We start from the raw sequence: 15,356 nt of genomic DNA on the forward strand, positions 1-15,356 counted from the left end.
TATAATTATTAATTTCTTTTAGGGATTATAGTATAAAAGGGGTAATTAAGGGCCTAAAATATATCGTTATATTTATATAGGTACGTTTAGGTTTAAATAAGCGCTAGTTTATTAAAAGTCCTTAAAGCTATAATATAACGACCGGTATTATTCTTAAGGGATAAACCTATTAAGGGGTTTATATTAATAGATATAATAGGGCGTAGTCTAAGTAATAATATATATATTACGTTAGTAATAAGTTAGAGGTCGTAGACTATAGACTATAATTAGGTAATTAGAATTAAAGATAGAATCGTAATAAAGATCTATATTAAAAGCAAGAGAGCTATCTATCTAAAGGAGTAAAAGTAGGTAGCTATATATACCTATAGAGACTATCCTTAGATTATAGGCCTAGCTATAATCCCTAACGTTAGATTATATAGAGCGTAGTAATCTCGTTAATCCTAGATTACGTAGATCTCTACGATCCCCTCGATCCTATATCTATTAAATAGTCGTACTAACTATTTATCTATTAGACCGTATTACGTGCTTAACGCGGTCGACCGTTAGCGGCCTAGTAGCCGTAGTTATAATACGATATCTCCCCTCCTTTTAGTCTTATCTATAAGACCTACTATAGCTGCCTTAGCCGCTATATATAAATATACCCTTATCGCGTTATATATAAGTATATCGTTCCTTATCTCTTTTATCCTTTTAGGATATACTACTAATAGTATATCTAGTCGTATACTAAAAAATCGTTCCTAAAAAGCCTTTAAGCGCGCTGCTCTTACCGAATATATCGACTTAAGTAGAGATCCTACCGATATACTATATACTCGATACTTTAAAGCAAAGAAGACGAATTATTAGATAGCCGAAAATTCTTCGCGCTATAATAATTATATTGCTAGTAGTCGTCCCTATTATAATAGTATTTTAGTAGCCTCTTTTTATAGGTATCTTTTAATTCTTTCTACGTATAGTAGCTAATATATTTCTTTTAATAACTAAATTATTAGTAGAGTAATATAGGCTATATTCTAAAGAGGAGGAAGCTAGGGAAGCCTTATTAAAGCTTTAGGTATAGCTTACGAATCTTTAGTTATAAATATCTATCGCTATTAATCGTTTAGCTCGTATCTAAAAGATTTAGAATTATATAAAGGAAAAGAGTTCTAAGTTATTTCGTCGTAGTATCTAAGAAGTAGATACCGAGGATAGCGTTTTACCTATACTTAATACGTATAAATATTAGGTAGTAAATAACTTATAATTATTAGGCGTTCTTAATAAGGCGAATTAGTCCTCGTTTAGTATTAGCGAGGAGTTTATAGATCTTAGTCCTTTAATCCCTCCTAAACCTTCTAGTAAAATTATCGAAGTAAAGAGCTATAGTAAGTTAAGTGCTTAAGTAGTTCCTAGGTATTTTCCTCTAGTCTATATCCCTTCTACTTAATAAGGTATTCTTATTACTAACCTTATTTTCTTATATCTAGTATTTATTTTACTTTATATTCTTAATCGTCGTTAACTTTAATTTTTTCCTATAGTTTAGCGTTTTATAGCGCTAGTTCTAATAATAAGATATAAAATATTAGGTATATCTATATTATTATTAGTAGCGAAAGTTTATAGTTAACTTTTAAAATAGTTTTCTTAACCTTAAATAGTCTAAGTTTCTTAAAATCTAATTTATTACTTAGTTATTTTATTTTAATATTTCGTTATATAAAGTAGACTATATCTCTCTCTTAAAAGATTAGTCCCTATAATCTTTTCTAATTATAGTAAGTAGATATTTATTCTTTAATAAGTTAAAGTTCTTATTATATTTCTTTATATAATTTTTATAGCTAATCTACTTATAGTATCGCTCGTTCTACTTATAGTCCTTATCGAGTAACCTTAAATACTTCTAGGTTATATCTATAATTAGCGTTTATTAGTAAGAGCTTAGTTATTTCTATAACTAAGCTATTATAAGCTAGTTACGCTATTAGTAGCTATTTAACTTAATCGTTTTATTTATAGCTAATATAGTATTATAAATATTATTTAAGCGTTTAGTTAAGTCGTTTTATTTATCTATCTATTTATAGGTAATAAGCTATACTAAGCTTATATTTCGTCCTTATCTATACTATAAGAGCTTACTAAAATTTAGCTATAAACGTACTTTCTTTATTAAAGATAATCTTATTTAGTAGTATATAATTACTAATAATTATTCGTAGGAATATATATACTAGCTCTTTTATATTACTTACTTCTTTATATAGTAAAAAGTATCTATACTTTATTAATCTACTAGTAATAATAAATATACTATCGTACTTAACGTTAGTTATAAGTTCTTTTAACGGTAGTAGCTTTATAATATAGTTAAAAGCTATTAAATCCTATAGTTTCTTTAGTACTAGTAGTAGTTATAATTCTCTATATAGTTTATATCGTTTAGCTTTACTTTATACGTAAAGTTTATATTCCTTAATAACTTATTATACTACTTTTTTAAGCTATAGGAAGTTATAATATCGTTTAATCCGTTTTATTATTCTTTAGATTCCCTAGTATCTATATATTAGATATTCGTATATATCTTATATAACTTTATCTTATAATTTTAGTAGTATCTAGATTTTATTTTTATATATTAAAACTTCTAAATATCCTATATTATATCTATTTAGTACTTTATATTCTTTTATTTATTTTAGGATCTTTTAGTAAGTTAAGTTATTAGGTTATACTTTAAATATTATATTTAGCTATCGTTACTAGTAGTTCCCGTTTTCGTAAATTTCTAGGAGCTATCCTCTTACTATAGGTGCCCTTATATCGTAGTCGCTTCGTTAACTAAGGGTATTAGCTCGACCGTTTTCTATTCCTTTTCTATAAATTATTTTATAGTCGAATTCTAATAAGTATTCGGCCTATTAGATCTATCGTCCGTTTAAGTATTACGTCGTTATAAAATATAAGATATTCTTATAGTCTATATAGACCTTAACTTTATATTTACTTCTAAGAAGGTAGTATTAAAATTCCTTAAAAGCTTAAATAATTACGAGGAATTCTTTATCGTAGATAAGGTAATTAAGTTCTAGGCTATATAGCTTCTTTAAGTAGAATATAATTAGTCGTAGTCTTCCTTTATTATCTTTTTATCCGATTTATACTTTTAAAGTAAAGTCTAATATATTAGTTTCGAGTTCGATTTATTATTTTAGATTAAAGGTAGTTAAGACTAGTTCTTACGTAATTATAGTTTTAATATATTCGAAAGCTTTATTAGCTTTATCATCCTATATAAATTCTTTTTCCTTCTTTATTAAGTTATATAGTAGTACTATAATCTTTCTAAAATCCTTAATAAATCGTTAGTAGTAATTTATAAATCCTAGGAAACTTTATACGTCCTTAATATTCTTTAGCGTTAGCTATTCTTTAACTAAGTTAATTTTATCTTATTATATTTATATCTCTCTTAGTAAGATTATATATTTAAGGAAGTCTACTTCCTATATATAAAACTTACTTTTCTTTAGTTTAACTAATAACTTTATATTTTAAAGTACGCGGAGTACCTTATAGATATATTCCTTATATTCTTCTAAGGTATCCGAGAAGATTAGGATATTATCTAAGTATACTACTATAAAGATATCTAAGTATTCGCGTAGGATATTATTAATTATCCGTTAAAAGGTAGCTAGTATATTTATAAGTCTAAATAATATTACTAGATATTTAAATAGTCCGAATTTCGTTTTAAAAGCTATTATTTATTTATATCCCTTTTTTATATATATTAAGTTATAGGCGCTTTTATAGTCGAGGGCTATAAACTATTTTTTACTATATAGTCGATCTCGTAGTTTTAATATAAGCGGTAATAGTATTCGGTCTTTTATTATAATATCGTTTAAGCGTCTATAGTTAATAACTAGTCGTAGCTTACTATTTTTCTTTAAAATAAATATAACTAAGTAGCTTACTTTAGATATTAATATTTATATATATCCCTTTTATAGATTCTCGTCGAGGTAGTCGTATAGCGTTTATAGTTACTTTTCGTTTAGGTTATAGATCTTATAAAACGTTAGCGTTATTCTATCCTTAAGATAAATTTTATAGTCTTATTAGCTATATTTAAGTAACCCTATCTTAAGTTCTTCCTTAAAGAGTTTATTATATTTTTAGTATTCCTTAGGGATATTCCTTATTCTATCTTATAGGCTTTATTCTTTCTTTTAAGAGCTAGTTTCTCTTAACTTAAGCTCTTTATTAATTTATTTAAGGTCTTTCCTTAAAGTAGTAATAACTCTTTAGATCTTTATATTATATCCTTTATTTTATTTATATCGGATACTAGGTTATATAGCCGTATTAGTTAGTATATAGGTCTTATTAGTCGATTTTATTATATCTACTAGTTTAGTTACTATTTTTATTTATATTGCTAAAGCCTATAATAATTTACTTAAACGGTTATCCCTTTTATCCTATTTAGTAGCTAAATTATCGTAAAATTTTACTTTCTTTTAAATCTACTAGTCCTAGAAACTTATATCTTCGTTTTAATATAGCTAGCTAGTTCTTTAGTTAATTAGTAGGTTACTCTCCTATAGCTATAAAAGTCTTAATATAATATTATATTCTTTAATATCTATAATATTAAAGTTAACTTATTTATTATAGCCCTAGATATTAATATTAAGGTAATTAATCTCTATATTAATAATTCCGTTATTATAGTTAAAGGCCTCTCCTTTAATATTTATAAGTTTATATAGATCTTTCTTATATCTCTATATAAGTCGGTAATAATTAACGACTCTAAGTAAAACGTAATTACTTATTACGCTATAGTCTAAAAGTATATATATATAATATCCCGCGATTTAGATATTTAATACTATTTAGTTACTATAGCTTACCGTTACTATATATAGGGTCCTTAGATCTTATTATATTATACTAGTCTATAGCCCTTTTATAGATAGCGTACCTTATTTTTTACTTAATTCTTATTCGTTTTATTTAGGTATTCTTCTTTAATTTATTATTAATATCGTTTCTTTATATTTTTATTATATAGTATTATATTAGGGCTTAAGAGACTAATTTCTTATAGCTAATCGAAGATTTCTTATTTCTTAACGCTATATCGTTTATATTATACTACTTTATAGTTAATTATATACTATACTTTATAATTCTATTTATTTTTATACTAAAGGTTGAGTTTTCGTTTAGTATCTTTTTATTTTTTACGTAGTATTTCTATATCGATTTTTCCTTAGTCGAATATAGCTTATAGCCTTTATATATATTACTAATAATCTTTTAGTATACTATTATATCGTTTATACTATACTTATACTTTTTTATATTTATAAACTCTATAGTTTAGGTATATATATTCGTTATAATCTTCTTTATTATATTTAACTTATTATATAAGTCTTTAAAAGATTAATAGTTTAGATACTTTAGAGCGAGTAGCGCTATACTATTCCTCTATTTTAGCGTGTTTATAGATTTTATATATCTCTAAAAGATATCTTATTAATAATCTATAATTATCGCGGTATTTAAGTAGTATACTATAATTAGGTTCTAATAATATAACTTAGTCGTTTAAGTAGCGTTAATCGATTTTCTAGTAGTTTAGTTTTATACTTAGGTAGGGTTTTAAAAGTACTTATCCTTTAAACCTAACTAAGAAGGCGTTATATTATACCTTTATCTAAAAGTATATTATATAATCTAGGTAAACGTATAATATCTATAAAATATACTTATAGTACTTATAAGTAAGTAGTATTTATAGATTATCTTTAAATTCTCCTTATAGTTACTATTCTCGTTATAGAGCTATAAAGGTATTAACTATAGTAATAGCTATAGCGTAGTCTCCTCTATATAATACTAGTTAATATCGAATTAATATAGCTTATTAGTTTTCTATAAGAATTTAAGGTATTTATTAGGTTTTAATTTTAAGTATTTCTTTAAATTCTTTAAAGTATAAAGCGTGTTCTTTAATCGTAGTATTTTCTTTTAATAGCGAGGGTAGTAGTATAAGTTCGTTCTCGTCTTTTATTTCTCTAAGTATTTCTTATTCTTTAAAGCTTATATCGTCGATACTTTATTATTCCTCTTTAAGTTATTATCTAAGTTTTATAAGTATAAGGGCTATATCTATATCTTCTTTATTATATTACTTATAGACTACCTATTATTATTATCGATTTTTATTTTATATATCTTCCTAGAATCGTTTACCGTTCTTCCTAATCTAGTTTTAAGAGACTCTTTTAAGATAGGGGTATTTTAGTTTTATAAATTTAACTTATTTTTATATTTTAAGATCCCTTTATTATATTATTATAAGGGTTTTCTTTAATAGCTTTAAGAACTATCTAATATTATTCTTATCGTTTAAGTATACTATATATTTATCGTTATAATATATAGTCTAACTAAGAAGTTTATACTTTAGTTCCTATCTATTAATAGCGTTTAGGTATTTCTTACCTTCTAGGGCTAGTACTTAGTAGGTTTTCTTCTCCTTATAAGGTTATCTATATTCTTTAGAGTAATATCTAAGTTTCCTATAGTTAAAATACTTTCCTTTACTTTTCTATATTATATTTAGATCTATCCTACCTAGGTTAGTTATATAGGTATAGGTAATAAGAGTTTCGTGCTTCTTCTTATAGTTAGTACGTTAGTTAAAGTTATTCCTATAAAAAGGGTTCTAGTTTCGTCTTCCTTATTTCTTTTCTTAGCGTTACGTATACTATTTATTATCGATTCGTACTACTATAGTAATATAGTCTAAGAGGTTATTAGGTCGATTTTCCTTATAAAGCTTATCTTTAACTTCTTCTTTAAGCCTATCGTAGAATCGTAATATAAGAGGTTCGTTGTCTTAATTAAGCTTTAAGGTAACTTAACGGAACTTTATAGTATAATCTAATACTAAGATCCTTTATTAGAGTTTTCGGAGTTTCTATTTAGCTTCTTATTCCTCGTTAGTTATTCTAAATACCTTTATAATAGCTTCTTTAAATCCTTAGAAACTAGTAAAGACTTCGTTTATCTTATTATCTCGTCGCGCTAGTTAGTTATTAAGAAAATCCCTTATAATAGGTCTAAACTAAGTAAGTACCGTTCTAGATAGATAATTCCCTACGTAGAGTACCTTTTCGACTAAGTCTAAGAGTTTCGTAGGGTAAAACCGGTAGTAGGCCTTAAGTTAGGTAAGAAAGTCTCGAAGCGTGCTATAAGTACCGTCGAATAGTCCTAGCTATTTTAGTTTAACTACTTCTCTAAGGTCCCTAACTTATCCGTTACCTCCTTTATTCCTAAGTAACTATACCTTATATTAAAGGGTAATAATCTCGCGTATTATATCCTAAGGCGATATAGTAGCTCTAGAGTTAGTTAATCTAGCTTACTATATAGGTATATTAATAGTTACGATATTACTTAGAGTAACGCGGTATTATACTAAATAAGAGCTTTTAACGTATAACGACCGGTATTATTCCTAAGGGATAAACCTATCGAGGGGTTTATATTAGTAGATATAATAAGGCGTGGTCTAAGTAATAATATATATATTACGTTAGTAATAAGTTAGAGGTTATAGACTATAGACTATAACTAGGTAATTAGAATTAAAGATAGAATTATAATAAAGATCTATATTAAAAGCTAGAGAGCTATCTATCTAAAGGAGTAAAAGTAGGTAGCTATATATACTTATAGAGACTATCCTTAGATTATAGGCTTAGCTATAATCCCTAACGTTAGATCGTATAGAGCATAGTAATCTTATTAATCCTAGATTACTTAGATCTCTACGATCCCCTCGATCCTATATCTATTAGATAGTCGTGCCGACTATTTATCCGTTAGACCGTATTACGTGCTTAACGCGGTCGACCGTTAGCGGCTTAGTAGCCGTGGTCGTAATATATAAGTAAGGCGGAGGCGGTCTAACGTTAAGTTATAGAAGTTATAGGATATAGTCTAAACCTATAATATCTACTTTACTAAGGTATATTACTAAGAGGTCCTACGAGACCTAGGCGAGGTCTATTATACTATTACGCTTACCCGGCCTACTAAGATAAGTAATTTCGCCCTTAAGCGTAGTAAGTATAAGATTCTATTAGCTTACTAGCTTTAGTATATCGTTATAGTTATCTAACGTTTAGTTATAGATATCTTAAAGTAGGTAGTAGATATTAAAGTCTTTAATAAAAGCGGCTTTATAGCTTAGCGTACTTAATATAAAAATAAGAAGCAGGCTTTATTTAAGCTCCTTAGTATAAATCAGGGAATAAATAAAGAAGATTATAGTATTAAGCTTAGTAAAGGTAACGCTATATTAATTAACGCCTCTATCGCTGGTTTATAACTTTATTATACTATTTATAAATATAGAGCGCTATATAGCTAGTAGTAAAGATAAGACGGTAGTTACTCTTACCTAGGTATATTAAATAGCTAGTCTTAGTATTCTTAGCTAGCTCTTAGATTATAATAACGTTAATAGTATATAGGGCTTAAAGCGTAAGCTTTATAAATATAAGTTATCGGTTTATATTCTAATATATTACTATAATTAATATTTAGTATTATTTATAGGGATATTAGTAATACTCTCTTAAGATACTCTTATTATATTAGCGGCCCGCTAGCTAACTATAAACGCTAAGTATACCGATTAGCCCTATACGTATACGGTCTTAATCGAGGAGCGGCCCGGTCTAGCTAAGGCTAGTTAAGGTCGCTTAGGGTATAGTAGTAGTAGCGAGTCGTTAGCTAGTTTATTAAGCTCGGGTAGCTAAGGGCGCGGCGTTAGGTCGCGGCCGCGATTTCTAAACCGTCTCGCTCTAAAGGCGTAGGCCTTACGCGCTCTATCCTAGTACTCTTTAGTATTATTATAGCGGCGGTCCTACGCTAGATATACGCCGCTATATAGGGGATACTTATAGGGAGATTAGCTTAAGGCAGCCGGGCACTCGTTATCTAGGTATAGGTTAGTGCCGTACTATCTATATATTAGCTTCGCTTTATAATAGCGGGTAAGGTGACTTATTTAATAGTAGTAGAAGTACTATTTTAAGTTAAGCGAGTTATTATAAGGTTCTAAGTTAAAAATTTTAGACTAAAGAAGTAGTCCTTAATCGTAAATCTTATTCGCTATATTTACCTTATCTACTATAAGTATAAGGGTCGTCTTTATTACTCCGGCGCCCTTTACTCTACGCGCTCTAAGGTAGATAACTTTAGCTTTATTCTCCGCTATAATTACCTTTACCGCGGTCTCGTTATCTTAGTCTTATAGTTCCTTAATAAGGACTCCTTTAACGATTAGCGTATAGCTATATTAAGAGAGCGTCGCTTATCGTCTAAAAGCGTCTTATAGCTAGTCCGTCCTAATATAATACTATCTAGCGGCTTTTTTAAAGGTAATAACTATATTTCCGCTTTAAAGTACTTAGGCCGCAATCGTAATAGTAGCGCTAAAAGCGCGATTAATAGCCTAAACTATCTCTAGGGGGCGATATTATTTAAGATCTTAGGTAATACCGCTACTATAGACTACTAATTCTCTATTAAAGCGGGCAGGGACCGGGTTTCTATAAGGGCTAGCGGTTAGCGGGTAGTTTACGCGCCGGCTATAATCTCCGCCTAAGTCTTCTTTATAGTCTTACCTCCTATTACTATTTCGACTACTTCCTTAGCTATTACTATAAGCTCTACTTTTATTATAGTAAGTTTATCCGAGGTTTAGCTATATAGTATATACGCCTCGCGGTCGGCGTATAAAAGCCTTTAGATAGCCTCCTAGACGCCTTAAAAGGTCTCCCTATATACTAGGCTAGCAATATATCGGTAGGCTTCTCGTACGTATTCCTTAAGTTAGTTTTAGTCCGTAAGAGGGTTAAGATTAGTTTACGATGCTATTATAAACGCTTCTTAGCCGGCGTTAAGGTAGTATATACTTTACGCTAACCCTTTCTTACCGCCGTCGATTACTATTAGCACCTTGTCTACCCCTCCGACGCTCTAAGCGCGGCGCGCTATTATATCGAGGGTAAATCGAGGGTATAGATTCTAATCGAAGTATTAAAACCGATTTAAAGGGTAGTGCTAAGGAGCAAGCTCTTAAGCGGCGTAAGTTATTTAAAAGAGTACTACTATTTATATAACTAAATATATCTATTTATATAACCTTTCTCCTTAGCGTCGGTCTAACGCCTATAGTAAAGGTCTTACGCCGCGCTAGGCCCCGCTACCTAATTTATATATATATCCCTAGGTACTAAGAGGACCTACTTAAGTTACTATAGGCTATATATAGTAAATATATAGTATTATAAGAGGCACGTAAATAGTGCTTTAATTTATATAGAAAATATATCTTTACTACTATAGCGGAAGTTAAAACTCCTCGGCCCGCGTATTCCTCCGGCTATATAGACGGGGGCGTGCCCGTGACGGCTAGCGTGCTAGGAATCACGATAACATCCATCGTCGGCTATAACGCCGCCTATAATGCCAACTGTGATGCCGCGTTGCTACTGCTGCCGCCTTTGGCCTCTCGGCTACCTCTGCCCCGTCTACGCGAAGATCGCCAACCGCTTATTTTCCCTATATTTCTCGTCGAACTTAATCGCTGCGTCGACCGCGCCGGCGGCGGTGCCGTGCCTTAAAGCACGTTAACCTCGGCTTATGTTATCGTACGGGGTATGCTCGTGGCGAGCTTCCTCGTGCTCTGCTGGCTTGACCGCGGTAGAGAAGTTGCCCGCGATGCCTTTAAGCCACGGGCACGCGGCGCCTATAAGCCTCGCGGCGCCTACAAGGTACGCAAAGGCGTATTCTGGCCGGCTTTCTAGCGTTAAAGTGATGCCGGAACCTCGATCTTGCCGTTCCTCGGTGCACGCGGCCGCCCGCGTACGTTTTCTATCACGTTAGGGTCACGGATTCGAAGCAATAGCTCGTTGATATCCTAGGCGTAGGAATTAGCAGAATTTATATATAAATTAGCAGAAGTCTTACCAACGGCTTCTTAAGCTACTAGCGTAGGTAAACGTCGTCTTTTATTAGCGGGGTGCCGTTATAGAGGCGCCGAAGTATCTCGTAAGAGCAAGGCAGGCCGTATTGCTGTGTAAAGGTTCCGCGGCACGGCTGCACTGGCCGAGGCACGAGCTCTTGCCGCCGTACTTTCTATTGTGCCGCCTCGTCGTTAGGCATCGCGGCGAGGGCGAATCGATGCTAGCGAGGGAGTAGGTCTACCGCTTACCACGTAATATTCATCGTTAAATCGCCGAGCCACGACTAACCGAGGAACATTCGCCGCTGCCGCATTTGCTGCCGCGCCGCTTCCTCGATATAGGTGCGTTCTTTGTTCTCGATTATCTATAATAGTGCGTTATAGAGGTAAAGAAGGTCGCCTATGCTAGTAAGGAGATACGACTTTATATCTTTATGTGCTGTTTCTATAGGGCTATTGACCCTCTGGCCGAAGTTGCGATAGCGGTCAATATAACACTTCGCCTACTGCTCTCGCCAAGGCATATGCTCGTTAGATATATACTGCACGATGGGACATTGTTGCTCGCTGAAGGCACTGTCGAGAGCCTTCTACGCTATAGTGAAGTCGTCCTCTATTAAGGCGTAGATAACGCGCTTCCACGCCTCAAACATACCGTCACGGGTAATCTTAGTAGCTATAGCAGCTGCCGAGGCAGTCGTAATGCCCTCATCGGTCTCTCGTTGCGTACGGTCGCGAGCGGCGAGATCGACGTCTTATTGTACCGCTGACGCCGCATCGTCAGCGTCAGCGTCATCGTCAGAGCCGTCACCTTCCCATCGGCTGTTAATTCTTGCCCGTACATTAGAGTTAATATAGAATACACAAAGTTGCTGCTATGCTAGTAGAAAGACGCGGGCGAGGGCATTCTTTAGCGCCTTCTCTTTGTCAGTAATAATAACAGCAGGCGTAGGCGCGTTAACTGCCAGCCTTAGCTCTTCGAGCCGGTTATATAGCCACTAGAATCCTTCCTCTTTTTCTATATTAATAAGGCCAAACGCGAAGTTAGCTATAGAGCGTTGATTAGTAACCCTAGTAGCTTAGAAGAGATATATCTTAAAGCGGTTCGTCTTATACGTATTATCGAGGCCGAGGACCTCTAGGAATCGCTTCCACATCTTCTCACACTATAGGTAGGTCTAGAAGAGCACCTCGACCTTATTCTTATCGTCGTCGGCGTACTTAACGGTGTGCTTAATGCCGCTGCTCTATAGTAGGCTAAGGAACGCCTATGTGGCCGTCTTTCCCTCGAGGGAATCGAAACGAAGTTTTTAACGGTCGTTGTAGATATCGCGGAGCCGGAAAAATAACTCTTTTAACGTATCGCGGATAATCGCGGTGAGCTCGCAGGCCGGCAGCGCCTTATACTTTAAGAGGTGCCTCTAGAGCTCCTTCTGCTCGTTAGTATGGCGGCGATGAATTATATAGGCAGATAGATCGAGAGACGGCCCGTGATTATAGCGGCCTTCGACCACGCGATAGTTCTATTTCTAGCTAGCCCTTTAACGTATAGAGGCCTTAATCGTAAGAGGGCAGTTAAGCTTCGTAGTCGAGGCATTGCGGAGGCCAGCACTCTATGAAGGCCGACTAGTGCCGCGGTCGCACACGAAGGTTACCTACGTGTTGACCTCGCGCCCGTTAATCGTGTATTTCTTGTTAGACGAACTCCTAACGATCGCGGCGCCGTTCTCGCGTTGGAATTGCTGAAGGTCATTATACAGTGCCTCCACGGAGTCGTATGGCTGCTGCGGCGGCGGCGGCACAGGTAGAATCTCCTGCTCTTGCTGCGTAGGTTGGTCGTTGAGCGGCTCTTCGAGCTCCACAGCACGCTCCACATCGCGGATCGGAAGTTCGGTGCTATCCATCGTCATTGGCCTCACTTGGTAACACGTAGAAATGCTATTACGTAGGTAGGCTGCAGTGACTTAAGGAGGTCCTCTTAGTACCTAAGGATATATACACAAATTAGGTGGCGGGGCCTGGCGCGGCGCGAGACCTTTACTACGGGCGTTAGACCGACGCTAAGGAGAAAGGTTGTGCGAATAGATATATTTGGTTGTGCGAATAGCAGTACTCGAAAGAAATCCTGGCGTGGATGGCTCAACTGCCTGAGAACACAAACCAGGCAAGAACCGCGGCTGAGAGCCAAGCTCGGCGCCGGGAAGGCTGGCTTGAAGGTTCTGAGGAGACCCTGAGATTCTGGATTGTGAAGGCGGAGCAGGAACGATTGATGGATGGATAACATGTACATAATATTGCGAGGCCCTCGGGGAATGCAAAGGAGCTGGCACAGCAGCTATGGTCCAGGAGACAGTATCAAATCAGCATGGAGATTCCGAAAAGCCTTTACCCTTCTACGCTGTATTTTGGATAGGCCCCCCATACTATGTTAGCTGCATTCCAGATTTTTTCGTTGACTTGCATAATGCCGGTTGCTTTGAATTGCTGTTCCCAGTGCGGGCCTCCGTAGTTCATGACAAACTGGGCGAAATTGTCCACGCATGCCTTATTATCCTCCTCGGTGCCTTTTCCGTCCCAAGTGATAACAAGCTTGGACTTTCTCTTCTCGAGATCAGGCGTCATCTCTAGGCGTTTTTTGTTAAACACCCAGGAAAACATACCGTGGTAACCTGTCTTTTCATTGGAAAAGGACCTTTGAGAACGAAATTTATTTAGCAGTAACCTTTGCAGTAGACCCAGTGTCAAAGAGGGGCTGAGAGATGACGAACGTACCGGAACAAGGTAAGAACAATCGGCCTTTCTGCCACTTCTGTCAGGCAAATTGCCATTGCCTCTCTTGATGTGATGACAGTCGACGAAGATTTCTTCATCAAATCAACGATTGCATTAGCAAATTACAATAACTCGGCGATACTGAAAGGACCCCTCAATGTGTGCTTACCTCTTTGCCGTCTGTCTTAAACTTGGACTCATTGTTGACCCACTTCCACTTCGCAGTCGTAGCGCCGTCCTGGAAGGTTTTCCATTCGCCTTCTTTCAAAATAAAGGCACCAACCCACGAGCTGGAGTCGATCAGGACGCCAGTCTTGATGCAACGAGCGACTCGGTGGCCCTTGAGATCGTAGACTTTGAAGTCGAACACGCCCGGATTGGCTTTCACAAGTTCCGCGGTGATCTTGACTGCGAAAGAAGTGCAGCGCCCGGTCTTGGACCCCCAAGTGTCGAAAAAGGGGGCCTTGTTCATGTCGTCCTTTTCAATATCCTGCTTGGAGATGTTTTTGGCGACCTTGGGATTCTTCACCAAGTCCTCATATGATGCCCCCTTAGCCTTGTAGAGCATATAGTCCATCATTTTGAAAGACGTGTATGGTCCGCCGTCAAAGGTGTCGACCCAGGCTTTCTGGGCCGTTGTAGCCACAGCAGTCATAATGCAGACTATGTAGTAATGGGTAGGTTGGCATGCGAGAAGACAACGTCTTGGCTTAGTTTAAAGGGAAGGGGGAGAACAAAACAACTCAAGGGAACATGTCCACTTATATATTTCGTGATCTTTAGAACGCCGGCTGGCTGTGTCTCCCGCAGTGATCGGGTTGGCATTCGGGGTTTGCGGCATCATACCTAGGTACCTACACCCTTCAAGGATCGAAAATGCCACTGGAGTACGAGCCCTGCAACGAGGGTTTTGATTGGTCCTAACGGCTACTAGTACCTTTATATACTAATTCATATTCGTGGATACCTATTTCTGTTCCGTGGGGCTTGTACTCCAGTGGCATTTTCGATCCTTGAAGGGTGTAAACATATGCCCGACTATATACTAGGGGGGTCTGAAAGTCGACCCCCCGCGCTTGAACATCAAGCACGGGGGGTGCATTGACTAGGAAAAGGGTCACTGACTGGGAAACGGTAGGGTACATTAGCGCCAACCAAATTTACAAGCATAACATAGCCGCGCTATGTACTTAATTTCCTCGTTTAAGTGCATAACTTTCTTCCCCGCGTCCCTTACAACGTAGAGTACCTAAATTTATAGAGTATTGCTATTCGGCCAAGTGGAAATCTCTATTCGGCCAAGAGTCTCATAAAATCCCCTCTTTTAATTGGCTACAATACGCCTTAGTTATTAAAGAGAAATCTTAAGTATCTTAAAGTACTCGTCTTGTACGTCGCGCTCACCTCGCGCGGGGGTAAACCCCCACAGTAGGGCCCCTCCCCAAGAGGGACCCCTCCCCTACTGGCTCGGGCGCTCGAGTACGCTACTTCGTAGTTAGAGCTATCT

At 35.5% G+C, this 15,356-nt stretch overlaps 1 protein-coding gene across 1 annotated transcript; it reads right to left on the minus strand.

The window, feature by feature from the left end:
• Nucleotides 1–12,732: 12,732 nt before the first annotated feature.
• On the minus strand, nucleotides 12,733–14,429 carry HRG_00668 (uncharacterized protein; the record flags this gene model as incomplete). Its single annotated transcript, XM_044859139.1, has 4 exons — nucleotides 12,733–12,973; nucleotides 13,467–13,769; nucleotides 13,850–13,941; nucleotides 14,019–14,429. 4 exons carry the CDS (start codon nucleotides 14,427–14,429, stop codon nucleotides 12,733–12,735), a joined length of 1,047 nt encoding a protein of 348 aa, XP_044725539.1.
• Nucleotides 14,430–15,356: the final 927 nt, after the last annotated feature.

This window comes from Hirsutella rhossiliensis (genome assembly GCF_020360975.1).
Source record: "Hirsutella rhossiliensis strain HR02 chromosome Unknown scaffold00001, whole genome shotgun sequence".
Taxonomy (NCBI): domain Eukaryota; kingdom Fungi; phylum Ascomycota; class Sordariomycetes; order Hypocreales; family Ophiocordycipitaceae; genus Hirsutella; species Hirsutella rhossiliensis.